Genomic DNA, 20798 nt, shown 5'->3' with positions numbered 1-20798 from the left:
GACAGCAGCATCAAGATGTCACCGAAAGCCTGGATCTTTGTTTTGACCCAAGAAATCCGTAATCCCAACGGCTCCGACTCCTCATTCAGCACCTCGAGGACCCCAAGAGGATGTCTAAAGTCTCCGCAAAGATGACTGCATCATCTGCAAAATCAAGGTCCGAGATCTTGACATTGCCAAACGATGCACCGCAACTTGATCTCTCCGACATCCTCCCAAAAATCCAGTCCATACAAGTGCTGAAAAGTGTGGGGGCAAGTACACATCCCTGACGAACTCCAGTAACAACTGGAAATAAGTCAGAGGCGGTACCACCACACTTCACAGCACTCTCAGTACCAGAGTAGAGTTCAGACATCAGATCGATCAGTTTCGGTGGCACCCCACGAAGACCAAGAATCCTCCAGAGGACATCCCAATTCACTGAATCGAACGCTTTACAGAGATCAACATAGGCTGCAAGCAGCCCCTGCCGAAACTCTCGTCTGCGTTCAGTGAGGACACGAAGAGCAAGGATACGGTCAATCGTTGACCTCTTTGGTGTAAAGCCTGACTGCTCTGGACGCTGGTGCTCAAGCAGATGGTGGCGAACCCTATCAAGAATTATCCGAGCAAAGACCTTGCCCGGCACTGAGAGCAGCGTCACCCCTCGGTAGTTGTTGCAGTCTTGGCGATCACCCTTCCCTTTCCAGAGAGGGACAACAAGGCCCCTCTTCCAGTCAGTTGGGATGATGCCTGTGTTCCAGGCAGAGCACAAAACTGCATGCAACGACGAGTGCAGCATTTCCACCAGCCTTGAGAAGTTCAGCATGGATGCCACAGATCCCTGGAGCTTTGCCCCGTTTCAACTGGTTCACCGCAGCCCGTGTTTCCACAAGCGATGGTGGACCACAGTTGATTCGAGCGTCAGCAACAGGGATTGTAACACCCTTGACGTCCAACTCGACAGCTGGGGGATCAGCCTGGTACAACCGCTCAAAGTAACCGGCCCAGCGGGCCTTCACTTCAGACTCCTCTGTCAAGAGCCTACCACTCTCTGCTCGAACTGCAGTGCTCCGAGGGATGGGCTTGGATGAACGTAATGCGCGAATTCCCCTGTAAGCGGGACGAGAATCACCTGTCCACAGGTGATGCTCTACCCTCTCACAGATTCCTCGCACATAGGCCTCCTTGTCCACCCTCAGTGCACGTACAGTTTTACGCCTCAGCTCCCTGAACAGCTCAGCTCTGCCATTCAGCCTGGCCCTGCGACTCTGGTCAATGGTATCCAGTGTCCCTTGAGAGACAAAATTCTTCTTTGCCCTGCGGTGAACTCCAAGGCATCCACCGGCAACATCAAGGACGGTGGTCTTGAAGGTGCTCCACAACTCTTCAGGACCCCCCAAAGCACCCAGACCCCCCAAGTGTCCACTCAGCCTGTTCGCAAACTCCTCAGCTACTCTCTCATCCCTGAGCTTGGCAACATCCAGCCTAGGCTGGGATGGTACCATTCTCCAGGATTTAAGGTGCAGCTTTAGAGTTGCTACAAGAATGCCTGTGGTCAGTATTGAGGAACTGAGCACTCCGGTAGACCCTGCAGTTCTGGATCATCCTCCAACGACCGTCAATGAGGACATGGTCAATCTCCTTTGCCACACCGCCAGCGTTGGAATACCAAGTCCAGCGATGAGCTTGCGGGCGCTGAAACCATGAACCAGCCACCCTAAGTCCATGACTTCTTGCAAAGTCAAGGAACTTAGTGCTATTCTGGTTCATAGTTCCTGACCCATGGGGACCAACACACACCTCATAACCATCCCTATCAGTTCCAGTCGATGCATTGAAATCCCCCAAGACTAGAAGTGTATCTCGTCTGGGGCACTGATCAACCACAGACTCGAGTGTGGCGTAGAATGCATCCTTCACGGTAAGATCGCTCGCCTCAGTCGGAGCATAAATAGAGACCAGGGAAATGACACCTAAGGAGTGACGAATCCTTAATCTCATAATACGCTCGTTGACCGGTGTTACCTCAATTATCATTGGGGTCAGCTTATTGGACACAGCTACAGCAACTCCTTGGGTATGGTAACCATCAGAGCGACCAGACCAATAGTAGGTGTAACCACCCACCATTATCTCGCCGCAATCCGGTCTCCGAACCTCAGAGAGAGCTGCAATCCCGATGTCCAAACGCTTGAGCTCAGATGATAACAGAGACAGGTGATCATCCTCTCTTAGGGATAGGACATTCCAGGCACCCACCCGAAGGGACCGCCTCAGGTTAACCCAAGGAGACCGCCGTCTGGTGGACGACACCTCAGCACCACTCCGACACACTCTCCCACAATCTGACCCAGGGATGTTACCCCGTGGTTTCCCTCCTATCAAAGATTGGGGGTCCCGAAGGCTTTGCCCCAATCCCATCATCCGGTGAGCTGCCCTGCGAAGGGAAGCTGCACAGGAGGTACTCCCACGGAGTGGGTTTTCAGATTTTTTTGCGTTTTTGCGTTTTGCGGAATGAAGCGTTTTACGGTGGCTGGAGTGCAAATCCTGCCACCAACCTCCTAATAGGAAGTAACCCAACTGCAGGAGGACGTCCGCAGACACAGTTGGGCACTAGATATGGATGGCCGTTGGCTCACAAGGAGCTCCTCCGCCCTTTGAGCTCCTCCGCCCTCGCGGTTTGAAAGTTTTTATTTATTTTTTATTTTTGGTTTGCACATACGGCCACGCACGTACGGGCATGCACGAACGGGCACACGAGAGTGAAAGAACGGCCTGCGTGGTTGTTGTTTCTGGCTCGCGGTTTGAAAGATTTTTTTTTTTTTTTGCACGTACAGCCACGCACATACGGCCACGTACTAGTTATATTAAAATGGCAGATATGATGTTTTGGAGCAAGAAAAAGCATTATTTTAAAACACTCCATGCACAAATGTGACCCTATTTTCTTTATCGTCTGAGACATTTTGTTTTGAAGGTGCAGGCTCGTGAGCGTGCCAAAGTCTGAAGCCTCGGCCTAGCGTCAAGTGTGCTTATATCTTCTTTATTTATTAGACACCAGACGGACGAAAATGAACACTTGTTTTACTATGCCTGTTCCACATGACATGCAGTGAATTTCACCTCCCTATGTCTTGTATTTATTGTTCTTTCTGGTTTTTTTTTTTGGGGTTTTTTTTACTTTTCTGTATACCGCCCTTGAGGCTCAGTTTGCAAGTCACCATCTACAATTCCGATAAGTAGAGACATAATTTCTCTTTTACGAAAAATATTTTTCGAGGTTTTTGTCCTGAAAAATAGACAGTCGTGAACACAGTCATGCTAAAAGATTGGTCTTTAAACCCCTACTTAAATCGACAAACAAATACACAAATACAAGCTGTGTTTATGTAAGGGAAGATTATTTTGTAGCACAATCTTTGTCGAATTTTCACAGCTTCCTTGCTTTACAAATATGAAGTATCTAAGGATTTAATTTAATCCATCAGAAGATTTTCTGTATCTCAGATGATTCCAATCGTTATCTTTAAAATTCAAAACGAACAGGAATGCAAGAAAAATCCCTTACGGGAATTGTTTTCCAGGAACTTCTCTCAGCGAACTACAGAACCTGATCAAATATTTCAATATATTCACCAAACCTGCAGGTATTAATGTTCAATTCAAGAAATGAAAAAATCATGAAGCATAAACTCAGATTGTATGTCAGGTTTATGATCATCATAGTAATAGGGCGGCTCTCTCCGGTCTCTGCTGCAAACGCAGATATTAATCCTCACATAGCTACATCCGGGTTCCATGACACAAAGTACATTTTATAGTTACATTCGTGCCTTTTGAACCTTCTGATCCAGTTTCTAGACAGTCACAGAACATATATCTCTTGTTGCTTCTTTGATTGGTCAACATAACCACCCCAGTCATTCTTGTGAAAATGTTTTCAAAACTAAGTACATAAGTCTGCACTCTCTGTGCTGTCACCCAAATCTTATAGCTCAACTTTAGTTTGTGCTTTTAATGACCCTTTTCTTCATCCATGTCACGATGTCTTTTATCGTCTGATAGAATTGGAAATCTACAAGATAAAGTCTGCAAAGAATGCCAGCTCCTGACCATTAGCTCTTCCTGGTCTTTGCCAACATCTAACCCACCACCCCACCTGCATCCCACTGGCCTCATCATGTTTGCCCCTTCCCCTGCTGTGCGTCCCGCCTCCTTTGCTACCATGCTACCTTTGCTACCATGTCCCCCCTCCCCTACGGTGCATCCTGCCTTCCCTACCAAACATCCTGCCTCCCCTATCATGTGTCCCCTGCTGCACCCACCACATGTCCCACCACCCCCACCATGTGTCTCTTATGTCAAAAACTCCATTGCTCGTTGTTATTTACCCACACTAACTGCTGCAAGCACTTTGTCTGTGTATACCTCTCTGTAACCACCTCATGTTTGTTTGGTGTATTCTCTACCCAATGATGATGACTTTCGATATACCTATATTTCTTCTAAATGGATCAACTCATAATCCTCCATCCCAACTCTGTTCTCATCTGCGATAATTTCAACCATCACCATGGCACCATAGCCATATTATTCTTGGTGTTAGCTCTGCAGCAACTGGCCATGGCATTGCAGCAAAGGTGACCTGTGTATCCAACTTGATCTGGAAACTTCCTAATCTGGATTTCGGTAACCGGTATGTCCTCTCTCTTGGACCAAATAATAACTTATTTTCCATCCAATGTCTCTTGTTCCTCTTCTGCCCCTCTTGACTTTTTTGACCACTTTCTCATCAAGGCCCATATCTCTCTGGCTATTGTAAGGGAGCAACCTCAATGACTGCTCATACAGGCCAATTGTTAGGGATTGCAATCTGCCCACTCATAAATGGATTGGGCTCTCATCTCCTCAGCACTTGATATTGATTCTGCCTGGTCGTGCTATCATGAAAGTCTACTTTTTCTCATGCTATTAGTTTATCCCATCCCGATCTATCCTCCAGGCCATAGTACACTGAATCCTGTGGAGAGGTGGTTACGGTCAAGCACATTGTTTTCTCAAAATGGAAAACCCAACTGACTAAGGGGAACTTTAGTTCATTCCGTCAGGCTCACAAGAAGTGTTTGTCCATCCTGAGATAGGATAGAAGACACCATCTTGAAAATCTGAAGGCTGAACTCTCTAACCATTATCGTTCCTTGAAATCATGGTGGTGCTTGGTAAAATCCATCTTTGGTGTATGCTTGCCTTCCATCCCCTCTCTCACTTCAACTGGCATTACTGAAGACTCTGCCCGAGATCAGGCAGATTGTCTAAACTGTGTTTGCCACCAAATCTTGTGTACTCACCCTATCCTGCTTGGTCTCCATCTTACCTCGACATACCCACTGTCTATTGAACTTTGCATCCTTCTCACCCAAGAAGATGGAGACAGTTCTGTCCCAGCCCTGACAGTGTTTCGGCGATGGGCCCAGATGGTATCAGTGCCCATGTTCTTGTCTTGCTCTGCCATTCTCCCTTGCCTGTCATTTGTCTATTCAGTCTGTCCTCCTCTGGCCACCTCCCATCATCCCGGAAGTGAGCAAACATCACTCCCGTCTACAGGCAGGGTGCAGAACAGATTGTATCAATTCCAAACCAGGGAGTGTACTTCCAATTATAAGCATGGAATCCATTATTTTTGCTGATGTCAAGTCCTTCGTATTTTGAAACGGCCTCATCTCTGACCATCACTTTGGTTTTCATCTTCAGCACTCATCGCTGCACATGCTGTTAGAGCAATTGGTTGAGGCCCGAACTCTCAATCAATAGGACAGAGCAATCTCCTTGAACATACCGTATCTTGCACATTCCACACAGTCTGGCATCCTGGTTTGCTTGCCCAAGCTCTCAGCCTGTGGCATAATGGCCACCTTCGTTCCGAGACTTCAGACTTTCTTCACTCATTCAGTCAATGTGTTGTTATCAATGGAACCCTCTCCTCACCTCTCCCAGTGGAAGCTGGAGTCCCCCAAGGCAGTTTATTGGGCCTATTCTTGTTCATCAGCTACATAAGTGACCGTTCTGATGCTATGAAGAACCCATTCAATATACCCCTATTTATATATACTTGTAACCCCACGTTTTGATATACCTCTAACCCTCTTCTCCTTTTTACAGAAGACTCCACATTGTGTCACACAGTACCCCAATCTCACTGTGTGGCAGACTATGGCTGCATAACTCTCTGCTCAGCTGAAATTGATTCGATGTTGGTCACATAAATGGAGTATGTCCTTCAGTTCTGGGAAATCTCACTGTCTCACCCTGTCGCTCTGGAAGGATCCTCAAACGAATCCACCTCTCTATTTCCATGGTCAGCCACTGGAAGAGGTTCAGTCTTTGAACTTCTCGGCCTCACTATCAGGCATGACCTTTACTGGCCAACCACAAAGCAAAGTTTTCCTCCAAAGACAGCCGCAGACTGGGCATCCTCCATCGATCCAATTATTTTGTTAGAAAATCAAAATTACTTGCAGCCTACAGGGCCTTTGGCTTTATCTCCAGAGAGTACTGCTCTCTCCAAAGGGCTGGTGCCCCAGCATCACATCTGTCTCTCCTGGATTTTGTGGAATCTAAAGCTCTCACTTTGGTTGTTGTCTTCATTTGCAGGCTGCTTGGAATCTCCTGTGATACTCTTGTTGGAATCTGTGATAAGGTCAATACACAAGGTCTGTTGCTTTCACCTCGCAGGCAGGTCAATGTTCTCTATTTTTTTTTTTATCGGAGATAATGAGATAATGTATCGGAGATAATGGTGTCGGCGATTTCCAATAGCGGCGATATTATGACGTCAACTTTTTTTCTAGGAAGAATTTCCAAAATCGGAGATGGTTACTGCCGCCTATGCGTGGGCTTTCTGCATATACATGGCAAGTTTCACGAAGATCCGATGAAAACTCTGGGTTGTGAAACAAAAAATGTCAAAAAATAGGAATGACGTCATAAAAATTGATATGACGTCATAATGATGTATCATATGTGCGGTAATTCATCTCTGCTCATGCCATGTTCGATTCCCGCAAACAGAATTCAAAAGCTTGCCCAGTTTCGGAAATAATTTTTAGGTGATTTCCATTAGCGGAGATATTTTGATGTCATAACTTTTTTTCTCGGAGGAATTTTCAAAATCGGAGATGGTTACTGTCTGCGCAGAGTATTTTTACATGTATATGCCAAGTTTCAGGAAGTTTCGATGAAAACTGTAGGCTGTGAAACAAAAAAGTCCACAAGAAGAAGATGAAGGACAACAACGTGAGTAAGACTTGGAGATCCTCCACGAGGATCTAAAAAAAACAACAAAAGTGGAACACTCATCGTGAATACATAATATGCTGGGATTTTACAGTGACCTCCAAGATATAATCCTGCCCTGGAGTGAAAGGCCTGTTTCGGTACCTCTCCAGTAAGTTTTAGCCATTGAAAGGATAAACCACCTTGCCTCTGGATGACATTACTTGCAACTTGACCCTCTGTATCTCCCTTTACTGGATTTCTTTCAAATCTAGCTTAAAGCATTTTCACATCACATTATAACCCTGCACCAAATATGCTGGTAGGTATCACAGGACCTCCATAGCTGCACATTTCAAGCACATTGGTAGCTCGAGGGGAGAATGAACGCAATTTCAAACATTTATGCATAACCAGAAGCTGAAACTGAGGAAAGCACGAGTATGAATTCCATATCTGTATAATAAAGCAGGACTGTTTGTCTGTCTGTCTGTCTGTCTGTCCATCCCCGAACTACTCCCTCAGTTTTGGAGCTAACCCGAGCTGTTCGAGCTAGCTTTGGAGCTAGTTTTTGTTTTGCCCAAGTCATTCATGAACCAGCTGCTCTTTGTGGCACTCTCAAGAATTGGATGCCAAAAAGGACTGCATGTTCTCACCCAAGATGGAAAAAGACGAGGAATCCATTCTATCAAGAAATTTTGCAGTGAATTAAATTGTCCACGTGCAGACACATTAGGGGGTTCGGCATTCACCGTTTCGGCATTTTTTTTTGTCCGTGTATAGACTTTTCCATCAACATCACACCACGTTCGCTGGAGGTTTTTTGATATTTTTCTGTAAGAACCCATTTTCTTCATCATGGCACATTAGAGCTAATCCCAGCTCCCCAGCCAACACCATCACCATCGTCATTGTTTTCAGCTTAATCATCATCATCATCATCATCATTAAAGGTACACATTGATTTTACACAGAACTACTCTCACAGCTTTGGGGCTAGCCCCACCAGATTTTCTGTGCAACTTTTGGGGTCTCTGCACGTGTCCGAAAGAGGGTGGTGGGAGTTTTCATAAAATTTCTCAAAACATTTTTTTTTTGAGATTTTTGGCCCCCATTGGTGTGGCACAGTGGTCCCTCACTAGTCAGTTTATAAATTAACCACGATTGGCATTTGTCACACAAAGCATCTTTGTGGTTGATCCTTGATAAAGGAGTCACGCGGAATGCCACCCCATCATGTCACTAAATGGCTTTCTCCAGCTTTTTCTTCCCATTCTACTAACTCTAAGACTGTGATTCAGAACATTCGTTTATTATCTCTTGGTGTTGTTAATTTATAACAAAAACATGTTATTCATTTATAATCTCATGGTAGGTGGAAAAGGTCGTGCAGTTGAACGAGACAATGGCTATACGCCACGCAACCATGGTGGTGGGACCCACAGGTGGAGGCAAGTCTGTGCTCATAAAAATGCTTTGCCAGGCACAGAACAGGTAAGCACAGCCAAGACTTTCATATTGTTCCTTATAGATGTCTTTGTATTGCACAATGCTTATTGGAGCTCCAACTTGTTCAATTCAACTACTCTGTCATAATTACTGAAGAAAAGTGTAAAGTTGATGTTCCAGATCCCATCTCCAACTCAAATCAAGTACTGACATGCTTTGTTTAACCTGGTGAAGGTCAACGAATCAGTTAACAACCATCCATCTCTCCTAAACCCATAATGGCCTCCACCAGGCTCGGGATGGACACGAGGCTGCACCTCCTGAACCCTAAGGCAGTGAGTGTTGAGGAGCTTTATGGTGTACTGGATACAGATACTCGCGACTGGACTGATGGAATCTTTTCTCGCATCTTCCGAGAGATCAATAATCCTGTCGAGTTCAAGGAGTTTGGCAGCGACGGCGGAGTGAGACGGAGGTGGTATTCATACATTTTCACAACATTATATATGAATGTATGGAGGAAAATACACACAAGAAGACTTATGCAGAATAAGACTAATTCTGAAGTTATCCCTCTCTTCATTAAACAAAATCAAAGCTATAAACCAACTTGCAGTGCCACTACTCCAACATAGCTGTGCAATTATAAACTGGCCACAATTGGAGATCAACAATTTAGACACCAAAATGAGGAAACTTCTTACTATTCACAAGATATTCTACAAAAAACCAATGCATACCGAGGTTGTACTCAAGACGATAAGGAGGAGGTGGTTTGATGCAGATTAACCAAATGCACAGAACATCATGTGTCAGACTAGCAGAGTATGTGAAAAGCTCAACAGACTATCGGATGAGATTTGTACACGAGAAAGAAAACAACAAACCAGAAAAGGGATCCTTAATCCATTAAGCAACAAACTTCCAAAGACAAGTGAAAATTATGGATAATTATAGATACTACACATACTGATAAGTGAAATCATTCACCCACAGTTACGTGCTGTTTGATGGAGACGTTGATACTCTCTGGGTGGAGAACTTGAATTCAGTGATGGATGACAATAAACTGCTCACCCTCCCGAATGGAGAACGTATCCAGCTCCAGACACATTGTGCCCTTTTGTTTGAGGTGGGACAAATAGCTCGTCAATGCATCTATCATACATCCCTCCCATAAAGGTCCATTCATTCGGCGAGAAGTCTGGGGGGGGGGTTGTTCATTTGGTCAGGGAATGTTATCTGGATCTTGTGTCGAAGTGCAATGTTTGTCTCAGAAGTTATTTAAGCTTAAGTTGCTTTTAATGTGGAGTATTTGTATAAGTTATATTTAAAGCTCAATTAACCAATTGGATGTGATGTGTAGCAACTTTGTTCATCGCAGGTCGGTGACTTACAACATGCTTCGCCGGCCACTGTTTCTCGCTGCGGTGTTGTGTTCATGGATCCCAAGAACCTGCGCTATCGGCCATACTGGCAGCGCTGGGTGTCTCAACGGCAGAGCCTGGTAAACCACATTGCACGACTACCCTGCATCTACCATTGCAATGTTGTCAACTATGACTGATGTGATGTCATCTCTGGGTTTTTTTCTACACTAAATGTGCACCTTCTCCATACAGTTGAACTAATATTCAAGTAATGTGTTCTCTCCATGTAATTTCTCCAAATATCACCATTCCTTCTCTCCGTTGTTTGGCATAAACAAGGGAACACATGAAAAGTTCATTTTGGACCTCTTTATGAAAATGTCGTTGACAATTTTACATGAAGGATTGCTCTTTAGTTTTATGTTTGAATGTTGATCCTCAAGGAAACTTGATTCAAAAGGAAACGAGAAAGCATCTTAACGTGCAAAGCCCATCCGCATCCACTTTATACTCAAACTAGACTTGAGTAAAGCAGGCTAAAAATGTTATCATTATTCATTCCTGTTCTCCATATTCTCATAATAAAGGTTTGTTGAAAATTTGATGACAATAACTCAAATAATAAATAAAGGAACATGTAAGCGATTACAAAACCTGGCCGTCTCGCACAGCGTGGTGGATGGGCTGATCTTCTTCTTGCGTATGACTAATATGGGATGCGCTAAAGTTGAATGAATAGGTTGTGCAGCCATGTGGGTGCCTCAGGGGTTAGTTGGTGGAGGGCTAGAAGTCTTCCCGATAGCTGCTGCAAGAGACAGTGCAACATAATGCATGTTGAGGGCTGTCCATTGCCTGCATGAGAGTGTGAAACCTTGTGGATCAATAGTTGGATCACGTACAATATGTTTATTAGGAGCTGTGGCAGCCTCCCAGTTGGCTGGGCCACAAGTCCACTTTGCTTTGATGGAATCCGATAAGGAGCTCGGCATGGTTCCATGGTGGTTTTGGGGACTTGAGGCAGCAGCGCAGATGTTCAACGAGAAGGCGCTGGGCCAGAATTTCGGTAGCCAAAATGTGGCTAAAGTATCGGGATGACAGCATATCCCTTTGGATGGCTGGCAGAGAAATGTTAGAGAGGAAAGGGAGCCACTATGTCTTTGTGGACTTTAGGGTTCCAGACTCAGTTCTCGTCGCGGCGTTCAACTGAACGTCGATGGCCTTCATATGAGCACTCGGTGAACAGAGTGGTGCACAATACTCTGAAGTCGAGTATTTAAGAGCAAGAATTTCCATGCGTAACATGTTAGTAGTCCATTTGCCATCCTTATGAGTTCAATAGCGGACCTTGCAATCGTCTATATTACAAAGTTTTAAAGTGGATTTGCTATCCCACTGGGTCTCTGAAGTAATTCAGCTTGGTTGGCCTCGGACCAACTTTGGGCAATTTTTTAAATATGCAAATTAGGGCCACCATTACCAAAAAACTTATTTTCTTCAGTATCTTTGCAACTATGAATGATAATGGCACAAAAATGTTATCTAGACTGATGTTTTCATGGTCAAGGATTAAAATAAAGGCATGCAAAAAGTTATTACATGTATTTATTTTGTCTGTATGTAAAGTAATTGCCACCATAACCCCAAAACCTATTTTCTGCAATATCTTTGCAACTATGCATGGTAATGTCACAAACATGGTGTCTAGACCTATGTTTTCATGGTCAATGAAAACTTTCATGCTTCATCTTCCTCTCTCACACATGTGGTACTCTTTACTGTTTCATAATGCACTACTCTTCTGCTATTTTAACAGACTGCTCTCATTTCGACCTCTCCTTCATTCCTTGCCTAAAAAATCCAACTGTTACAGCGTTTCTTCTCTTCATTCTCAGAATTCACCTTTATTGCATCCATCAAGAAATGTGTTAAATCGCATCTCTGACCTAAAACTTAAAAAAAACCCCAGTTTGCTATGAATGTTCGCTTTCCATCAACCATTCTTTTTTTCCAACTTCAGTGCCAACTCACCCCTCACTCCCCTCACTCTCAAAGCAACCATCCTACTCTTCTCCCTCCAAGCCTCCCTCTCACCTCTCTCAAAAATTCCCCCCTCACCTTTCTCCCACCTTTCATCCCCCTCACTCATCCTTCTCAAAGTTGCCCCCCTCCCTCTCATCCACTAAGCTTCCTCCTTCCACTGTTCTCTCACCTCCATCTCTTCACTCCACCTCCTCAAATCCTCAACTGCCTTCTTCCCCTTCTCTTGTCCCACCTCTCCCCCAGCATCACAGAACCCTTTCTCCTCCTCATTCAGCCCCCTCCCCGAGCTATTCTGCAATCCCCCACACTCTTTCAACAACCCTCCTTACCTCGCCCCCTCGTCCCTTGTCCTACCCTCCCCCTCCCCCACCCCCTGCACCCAAAGCCTCCTCCCCTACCTCTTCATTAAAAGTGTGGACCTCAAATATCCGGGGCCTTCACTCAAACCTTTCAGATCTTTCCATACAGGTTGCCACTGACAAACCAGACATAATCTGCCTCACAGAAACTTTCCTCCCCCAAGACATGTCTGACTCCCAAGTATCTCTCCCTGGTTATGGTTACTCCCTCCTCCGGTATGACAGACCTGAGCCTCGTCCTGGTGGAGGTGTTGCTCTCTTCATCAAAGACTCTATTCCTCACTCTCCATGCACTGCCCTCACTCCCCCACACCCCCAGGAATACCTCTGGCTACGGCTTCCCCTCCATTCCACCTCATGTTTATATGTGTACTCGACCGTCCACCTAACAGTGATGACTCCATCTACACCTCACTATCCGAAAACATGGACCATCTTCTATCTTCTAATCCAAACTCTCTCTTCCTCATATGTGGTGACTTCAATTGTCATTATGCCAGTTGGCTAGGTGTGGGTACCTCTCTCACCTGTCATGGCACCTCGGCAAAAGCTTTCTGTGACTCATTGGGACTGACTCAATCGGTCAACTTCCCAACCCGGATCTCAACCAATGGTACTCCATCTCTTTTGGATCTTATTTTGACAAATTTCCCTGACAATATCTGCTGCTCTTTCTCCGCTCCATTCCGTTCTTCTGGCCACGTCCTTGTCAAAGTGGACATCTCTCTGGCTGTTATCAGAGAACCACCTCACCGCCATCGAGTCTGGCATTTCACTCAAGCCGATTGGCAGGGTCTCCAAGCAGCCATCAAACTTATAGACTGGTCTCCTCTCTCTACTTTCTCCAACATCAACTCATCCTGAGAATTCCTTCAAAGAAACTTGCTCTTCCTCATGCACACATTTATCCCCTCTCGTCTTCAGTTGTCCTACCCTTCCTCCCGCCCTTGGTTTAATGAAGCTTGTGGCGAGGCAGTTGTCCTGAAACAACTTGCCTTTGCCTCATGGAAAGCAAACCCAACTGAGGGCGTCTCAGTTCCTTCCATAAAGGTCGGAACAAGTGTGTATCGACCCTCAGGAGAGCCAGAAAACAACATCTTTATCATCTCAAGTCTGAACTCTCAAACCTCTCTCCCTCCTCAAAATCCTGGTTGCGTTTAATCAAATCTGTTTCTGGTGTATGTTCCCCCTCCATCCCCTCCCCAACCTCAAATGGCCACATTGCTGAAACCGCACGTGAAAGAGCTGAATGCCTAAACTCGGTGTTTGCAGCTAAATCTTGTGTCCTAAACCCATCACTTTCTCTACCCACCTTACCCAGTCGCACCCAACTGTCCCTGGACTCTGTGTCCTTTTCTCCTGACAAGGTGGAGAGCTTGCTTTCAAACCTCGACTCAGATTCTGCAACCGGTCCAGACGGCATCAGCCCACGTGTCCTCAAAACCTGCTCTTCTGCTCTTGCTCACCCTCTCTCTGTTCTATTCACCCTCTCATTTGCTCAATGTCATCTGCCATCTGCTTGGAAATCTGCAAACATCACCGCCCTGCATAAAAAGGTGCAAAAACAGATCCCTGCAACTACAGACCCATCAGACTTCTCCCAATCATCAGCAAGGTTATGGAATCCATCATCGCTTCAGACATGAAATCCTTCCTCTTCTCCAATGGCTTGATTTCCGATCATCAATTTGGTTTCAGACCAGGTCACTCTACCCTGGATATGCTGCTTCTGCTCTCCCAACAATGGATGGAGGTCCTCAATGCCAGACAGGAAATCCGAGCCGTATCCCTGGATATATCACGTGCTTTTGACACAGTCTGGCACCCTGCCCTACTCATCAAACGCTCTTCCCATGGTATCCAAGGCCATCTCCACTCATGGCTCGCAAACTTCCTCTCCTGTCACAGTCAACGTGTGGCCCTAAATGGAGTTCTTTCATCCCCCCCTTCCTGTCCAGGCTGGAGTTCCTCAGGGTAGCGTTCTGGGCCCTGTTCTTTTTCTGGTTTTCATCAATGATTTCTCCGACTCTCTGGAAAATCCTCTATATCTCGTTGCTGATGACTCCACCCTCTGCCGTACCATCTGTCATCCCTCAGACCGGCAAGCAGCAGCTTCTTCGCTCACTGCAGATCTGGATAAAATCACAAACTGGTCCAACACGTGGAACATGTCTTTCAATCCAGACAAATCTCACGCTCTCACTATGTCTCTTCGAAAGGACCGTTTAGAAAACCCCCCATCCACTTTCTCAACAATCCTCTGGAAGAAGTCCTTTCTTTCAAGCTTCTGGGTCTCACTATCTGCCATGACCTTTCCTGGGAAAGTCACATTTCAAACCTCGCCTCCAAAGCCAGTTGCCGACTGGGAATCCTCCGTCGTGCAAAGTCCTTCCTCGGCCCTTCTGAGCTCCTGACCACTTACAAACCTTTTGTCCACAGCCTGATGGAGTACTGCTCTCCCCCTCTGGGCTGATGCTCCTGCCTCCCACCTTTCTCGGCTTCACGCTGTAGAAACCAGGGCATTTAGGATCATCGGCATCTCCCGCAATGATGATGAGTCTCTGGGCCTCTCACTCAATCACCGCAGGTTGGTCGGTGGTCTTTCTGTCTTCTACCGTCTCCTCTCCAGCCTTGCCCCCCTGCTCTCTCTGCGATTTGTCCCCACCACATTTCCACAGGGCGCTCAAGGTCCTCCAACAACCCCCTTCTGGTAAAACTACCAAGATCACGAATCACTGCTCACCTTCACTCTTTCATCCTCTTTTTTTTTCCTGCCTTTGGAGTAAACTTCCTCACTCTATTCTTTCCCATTCTTCCCTCCAGGCTTTCAAAACAGCTGTTCACCACCACCTCTTATCATCCCCCATCCAAATCCTTGATCTTTTCTACCCCCAATAATCCACCCAAGCCCATTTCCTTTAATTCCCCTGCTTTCCTTCCTGAAAGTCCCTGTAATGTCCATCTTCTATTCCCCATGTTCCCCGTCCCATCCCTCTCCCTTCCACAGATCTCCTGTGTCTGTTCCCCACTGTTTTGTCCCTCCCACTTCCCCCCTCTTGTCTCATGCCCCTTGCTGTGCGTTGTGTGTTAGCTCCCATACGAGCCTCGACAAGGTATCCAAAAAAAAAAAAATGATTATGATAATGACATTTCAAAAGTTTTCACACGTATATATTTTGCCTGAATGTAAATTATTTGCAGTTGCTGTCTTGCACAGGCGTGGGATCACAAGGTTCATAACTCCAGGTCAAGCATTACCCAGCTCTATGATGCCAGCTGGATTCTGCTGGAACTCATGAACCATGACGTGGGTCTCTCGGCATCCATTGGGAGTTGAAACCAGGACGTCAAAATTGTCGAACCACCCAAAGATTGGCCCCACCCTCCGTTCCAAGCCCATGGCCTGATGTAGCACATTACTCTTTTCACCGCAAATTTTGCAGCTGATTTGCGGAAACGTATGATCTCGTCATAGGACACTATGAAACCGTGATCATGTAGGAGCTTGATCAACTCTGAACTTCCATACCTGTGATGAAACTTCACTGCCAGCCCCAGCATTGTCTGGGTTCTAGTGCCTGCAATGTGACTTTGTACAGCTTGGGTTAGACTGAGAGACTTTTTTGTCACCTCCCCCCCCCCCCCCGAAACCAATTCTGAAATTATCTTGAGCAGTGTGGTGCTAGTTTGTTTGAGTGTGTTGTTGTACGTGAATTATCCGAGATCATAGTTTGCGTTATTGTACTGTACAGCCCGTGCCTCACCTTTGACCTGCCTTACCACAGCGTCCACACTATCTTCGTCAACTGAATCGACCTCGACCAGCTTCAAGGATTTACCCACAAGATGCCTAAACCCAACAACTGAGGCACAACCCTCCATGCGTATAACAACGATGTCATGACCTAAATAGTTTGTGAGATTTTGGAACATCTGCCTGCGAGATAACAATCCACCTAAACTACAGTACATATGTAATTCAATAGCTGTCCATGTACGGAGTTGTTGGTTAGCATACATGTCATTAATTACCGAATTCAGAGCATCATCATCGATTACATCAGAGTTCAATGACAAATTGGTATACTTAGGAACAACCATGAACGCATCATAACACTTCTTATGGTATTGCATGTCTGCGGCAGGTAAATCTGTAAGAACACCTTTGATGCGGATTTTAACCTTTCTACCCCAATCATCATTTCTCTGCTCACTTAAATCTAAAAGTACATGTGTGAAAGGTGTAAGGCCAGGGCAATCACTGGTCTCGCACTGGATTATACGCTCCCACCTGTCAGGGTGTTTGGGGTCTTTAGGAAGACAGTCATCACCACAGATCAAACAATGTTTTTTTTTAATTGAAACGTTGGAAGTTGAGACCTTCTTACTCTGCTCGTCTCTGGTTCACTCTCTGTTGTTGAAAAGTCTTCTTTCCTTTTCTTGGCTATATACTTAGCCACATTCTGTTTAGATGTGTAAGTACAGTAACACGTCTTATGATATTCCACAGATGAATTCTCTTCCTGTGAGTCCAAAATGGCCTGTAACTTGACATGAACATCATCGTCACCCCTCTCTTTACTCCGCTGAATGATTGTCCTGATGCCTTGGACTCTGTCTGATGGGGTCCCTTCTCACGGCAGGTCGGGAGGAGACACGTTTCGCTAACCATCTCGATCACCTGAAAATAGAATTGAGTATGTTTTGAGAGCCGCCACAGTTATGTCATATATATATATATATATATATATATATATATATATATATATATATATATATATATATATATATATATATATATATATATATATATACATACATACATACATACATACATGTGATAACTTTTTACATGCCTTTATCGTAATCCTTGACCATGAATACATGTCGAGACACCATGTTTGTGACATTACCATGCATAGTTGCAAAGATATTGAAGAACATAGGTTTTTCGGTAATGGCGGCAATTAATTTACATACAGACTAAATAAATACATGTAATAACTTTTTGCATGCCTTTATCGTAATCCTTGACCATGAAAACATAGGTCTAGATAACATTTTTATGCCATTATCATTCATAGTTGCAAAGATACTGAAGAAAATAGGTTTTTCGGTAATGGCAGCAATTAATTTACATACAGACAAAATAAATACATGTGTTAACTTTTTATATGCCTTTATCGTAATGCTTGACCATGAAAACATAGGTCTAGACATCATTTTTGTGACATTATCATGCATAGATGCAAAGATATTGAAGAAAATAGGTTTTTCGGAAATGGTGGCCCTAATTTGCATATTTAAAAAAAATGCCCAAAGTTGTTTCGAAGACAACCAAGCTGAATTGCTTCCGGTACCCCATGGGATAGCAAATCCACCAAAAAACCTTATACTATAGACCATTGCCAGGTTCTCCACATGGCAAATGGACTATAGTGCTGGCTCCCCACTACGTTGCGGCCAGTTTCCCAAACAAAGTTTACCCATGCCCTGACCTTCTCCTTTACATCTTTGCAGGTGTTCTTTGGAGATCAATGTCTGGTCAAATGTAACCCCAAGGTATTTGTGATTCTGAACATTTTCAAATTTCAGAATGTCACATCTACCTCTGCATTTTTTTTGCAGTTATCAAGAAGGTGGGGGCATATGGTTGTTTTGTTGGAGTTTGGACGTTGCTTCCATTTGTGTAAGTATTCCTCCAGTATGCCCAGATCTCGGGTCAGTTGGTCCCTGACAGATATGAGGTCAGGGCTCTGAGTTACGAATGCAATGTCATCAGCATAGGCGAGTTTGAAGGAGGTTGTCGTTGGCAGGTCATTGACATGGAGTTTAAAGAAGACATGGAGTTGCTTGAGGGAGGCCATCGTTTAGTGTTCAAACACAGCTGTTTTTGCCATTGAGGATAACGCAGATATTTCAGTCCCCAAGGAATACTTAAACGGTAGTAGTCTGATTGTCTTCTGGCATTGGAAATTTTTTGAGACTTTGAGAAGGAGCCCTCAGTGCCAGACTGTGATAGGCCAACGACAAGTCCACCAAGGCAGTTGCCATCTTTTGTTTTCTCTGGAAGCCAGCCTCGATAATGGTAGAAGGCAAAAACCTGATCACAGATACTGTGACAGACCTAAAACCCCCCTGATCATCAGTTGGGAAGGCCTCCAGGGTGGGGGTTAAACAGGACAGTGGGGCCCTCTCCATCAACTTTCCCATCACTGATAGCAGGACTATGGGGTGCTCATTGCAGGTCAAGTCTCCAAATCATAGATACTATCAATTGCTTCCATACTTGTATTTATTTAGGAAAAAAGATGTTAAAACTTTTGAAACCCTGACCCAAGTATTTGAATTATTTTCTGTCGTTCTTGGGGAGACAACTGAGTTTTGCCTTTCTTAATTTCTTTTATTGCTTGTAATTTATGAGATTCCTTTTGGGCATCTTTTATACTCTTTATAGCACCCGCTACATTTCCCACAGCAGAAGCAGTTGAACCAATTAGGTCTTTATGTTTAAGAATAGTTGAACCTATACCCATTAGAGTATCAATTACCGCATCTCCTCTAAATTGATGACAAACACCCCTTTGTCTCTTAGGTGTATAGTATCCTCCACCAAGATACATACCTTCACCCTTGTAGTATGGGGAAAGGAACATCCCATCCCCCGTAATTATTTTATATTTTACCAACTCGTGTTTCCTCACAATAACCATCTTCACGTAGGTGAATTCTGATGGATATAATTTCTCCATTAAAAGAAATCATACGATTATCTTGGTCGGTTATCCTAAAATTTACGATGTATACGGTATTTCCTGACACAGGTAGATAAACCAGATTTTTGGGTTCCATATTGAATTTATAACCAATTGGGGTTGAGCATGCACTGAATGAAAATATTGAATTTGCAGTTTTTCCATCATTATAAGCAGCATCAATCAAATCACAGTGAATTAATACCAAATTTATTCCTGAGGATATTTGAATGACATTATCACTGTAAAACGTCTCATTAGTTTAAATCTTGTTTGAGGAGAAACCCAATAACTCTCCAAATGAATTATCAATTGTGAAATCAACCCTGCAGTTAAATTTTTTTTAAGTTTAATCGTTGATTTTGAAATATGTTTTTGAATATCTATAATAATATTTTTTGGTTCATCACCCTGTTCTTTCATAAAATGAGCAATTTCAGAAAATATTTGAGAAATCTCATATGCTCCGGGTGAAACTGTTATCGTTTTGTATCCACTTCCCAGATTATAACTAAACCTGTCATTTTCTCGGTTATATTAAATAAGGTATTATAAGTTTCCATGGACAATAAAGACGCCTCATATTCTTTTGTTGTGTCAAGTTGTAGTGGGTATGGGAATGAAGATGTGTGGTCGCTTGTTGTGAAATTAAAACTAAGGATTGTGCTTCTCATCTTATTTAATATGAGATAAAATGTCTTTATATTTGGTATTTATTAATTATTTTTGTGTTCATCAACTGGTCTAAAATGGCTGATGCTTCATAAAAACAATTCATATTTCCAGCCTTCTTACTACCTAACAGCAATAACAGTTTATTACCTAATTGTGATGGGTCATTTGGAAGAAAACTAACACCTGAACCAAGCCTACTTAAAGCCTGAATAATGTGTTTCGCCTTCTCATCCTTCCTATTTTTACCAGAAAGACTAACCCTATAATAAAGAGACTCCAGCAGATCAATATATACTCCATCATCATTATTTTCCATGTCCAATGGTTGATCAAAATACTTTGATTCATCCCTCACAGTTGAACCTTGTCTTCCATCTTTTGTGAGAAGAAACATTAATCTCGGAGTTGGTTTAACAGGGAGTTGAGCAGAACTCAAGAACCTTTATTCATCATTAAATATCAATACCTTTTCTTGGACAAGATGAAATATTGCTGGTTGTTCTGTTGGAATGAGTCCTGCTTTGGTTTTTGAATCCGCTGAATATTCATTGTTTTGAAGAGCATTCACAATATAATCAGGGGGTTGATTAATCTCTTCCAGTTGTTGAAGTAATCCTTCATCATCAAAAGCTCCGATATGCCCTAATTCTTCCTCCGTCATTTGACTAAAATCTTTCAACATTTGAAGTTTTTTCGGAGTATATTCTAATGTGGGAACTGTGGAAACATCTATAATTTTTCCTTGGGAAGTTTTTAAAAGTGGTTCAAAAAATTTATCTTGTTTTCTTTGAAATGCTTCTTCACCTGTTAGCTTCTGTCTGCGTTTCTTCTTTATGTCTTCCTGTTGTTTTACAACTTTTGAAACCAACTCTTGATGCTCCTTAAATCTTCTT

The 20798-nt window shown here is 43.9% G+C and overlaps 1 protein-coding gene across 1 annotated transcript in view; it reads left to right on the top strand.

Moving 5' to 3' along the window:
* Positions 1-20798, top strand: part of LOC147011247 (dynein axonemal heavy chain 10-like) — a 147580-nt gene that overhangs the window by 41967 nt on the left and 84815 nt on the right. The window contains exons 22-25 of the mRNA XM_085859696.1: positions 8633-8751; positions 8999-9181; positions 9703-9838; positions 10091-10213. Coding sequence (XP_085715822.1) covers positions 8633-8751; positions 8999-9181; positions 9703-9838; positions 10091-10213 — 561 coding nt within the window. The remainder of the gene's footprint in view (positions 1-8632; positions 8752-8998; positions 9182-9702; positions 9839-10090; positions 10214-20798) is intronic.

Source organism: Eptatretus burgeri, chromosome 16 (assembly GCF_056783735.1).
Source record: "Eptatretus burgeri isolate ZD-2024b chromosome 16, Ebu_testis_v1, whole genome shotgun sequence".
Classification (NCBI taxonomy): domain Eukaryota; kingdom Metazoa; phylum Chordata; class Myxini; order Myxiniformes; family Myxinidae; genus Eptatretus; species Eptatretus burgeri.
Note: the sequence above shows the minus strand (reverse complement) of the source record. Positions and strands in the feature narration are given on the sequence as shown.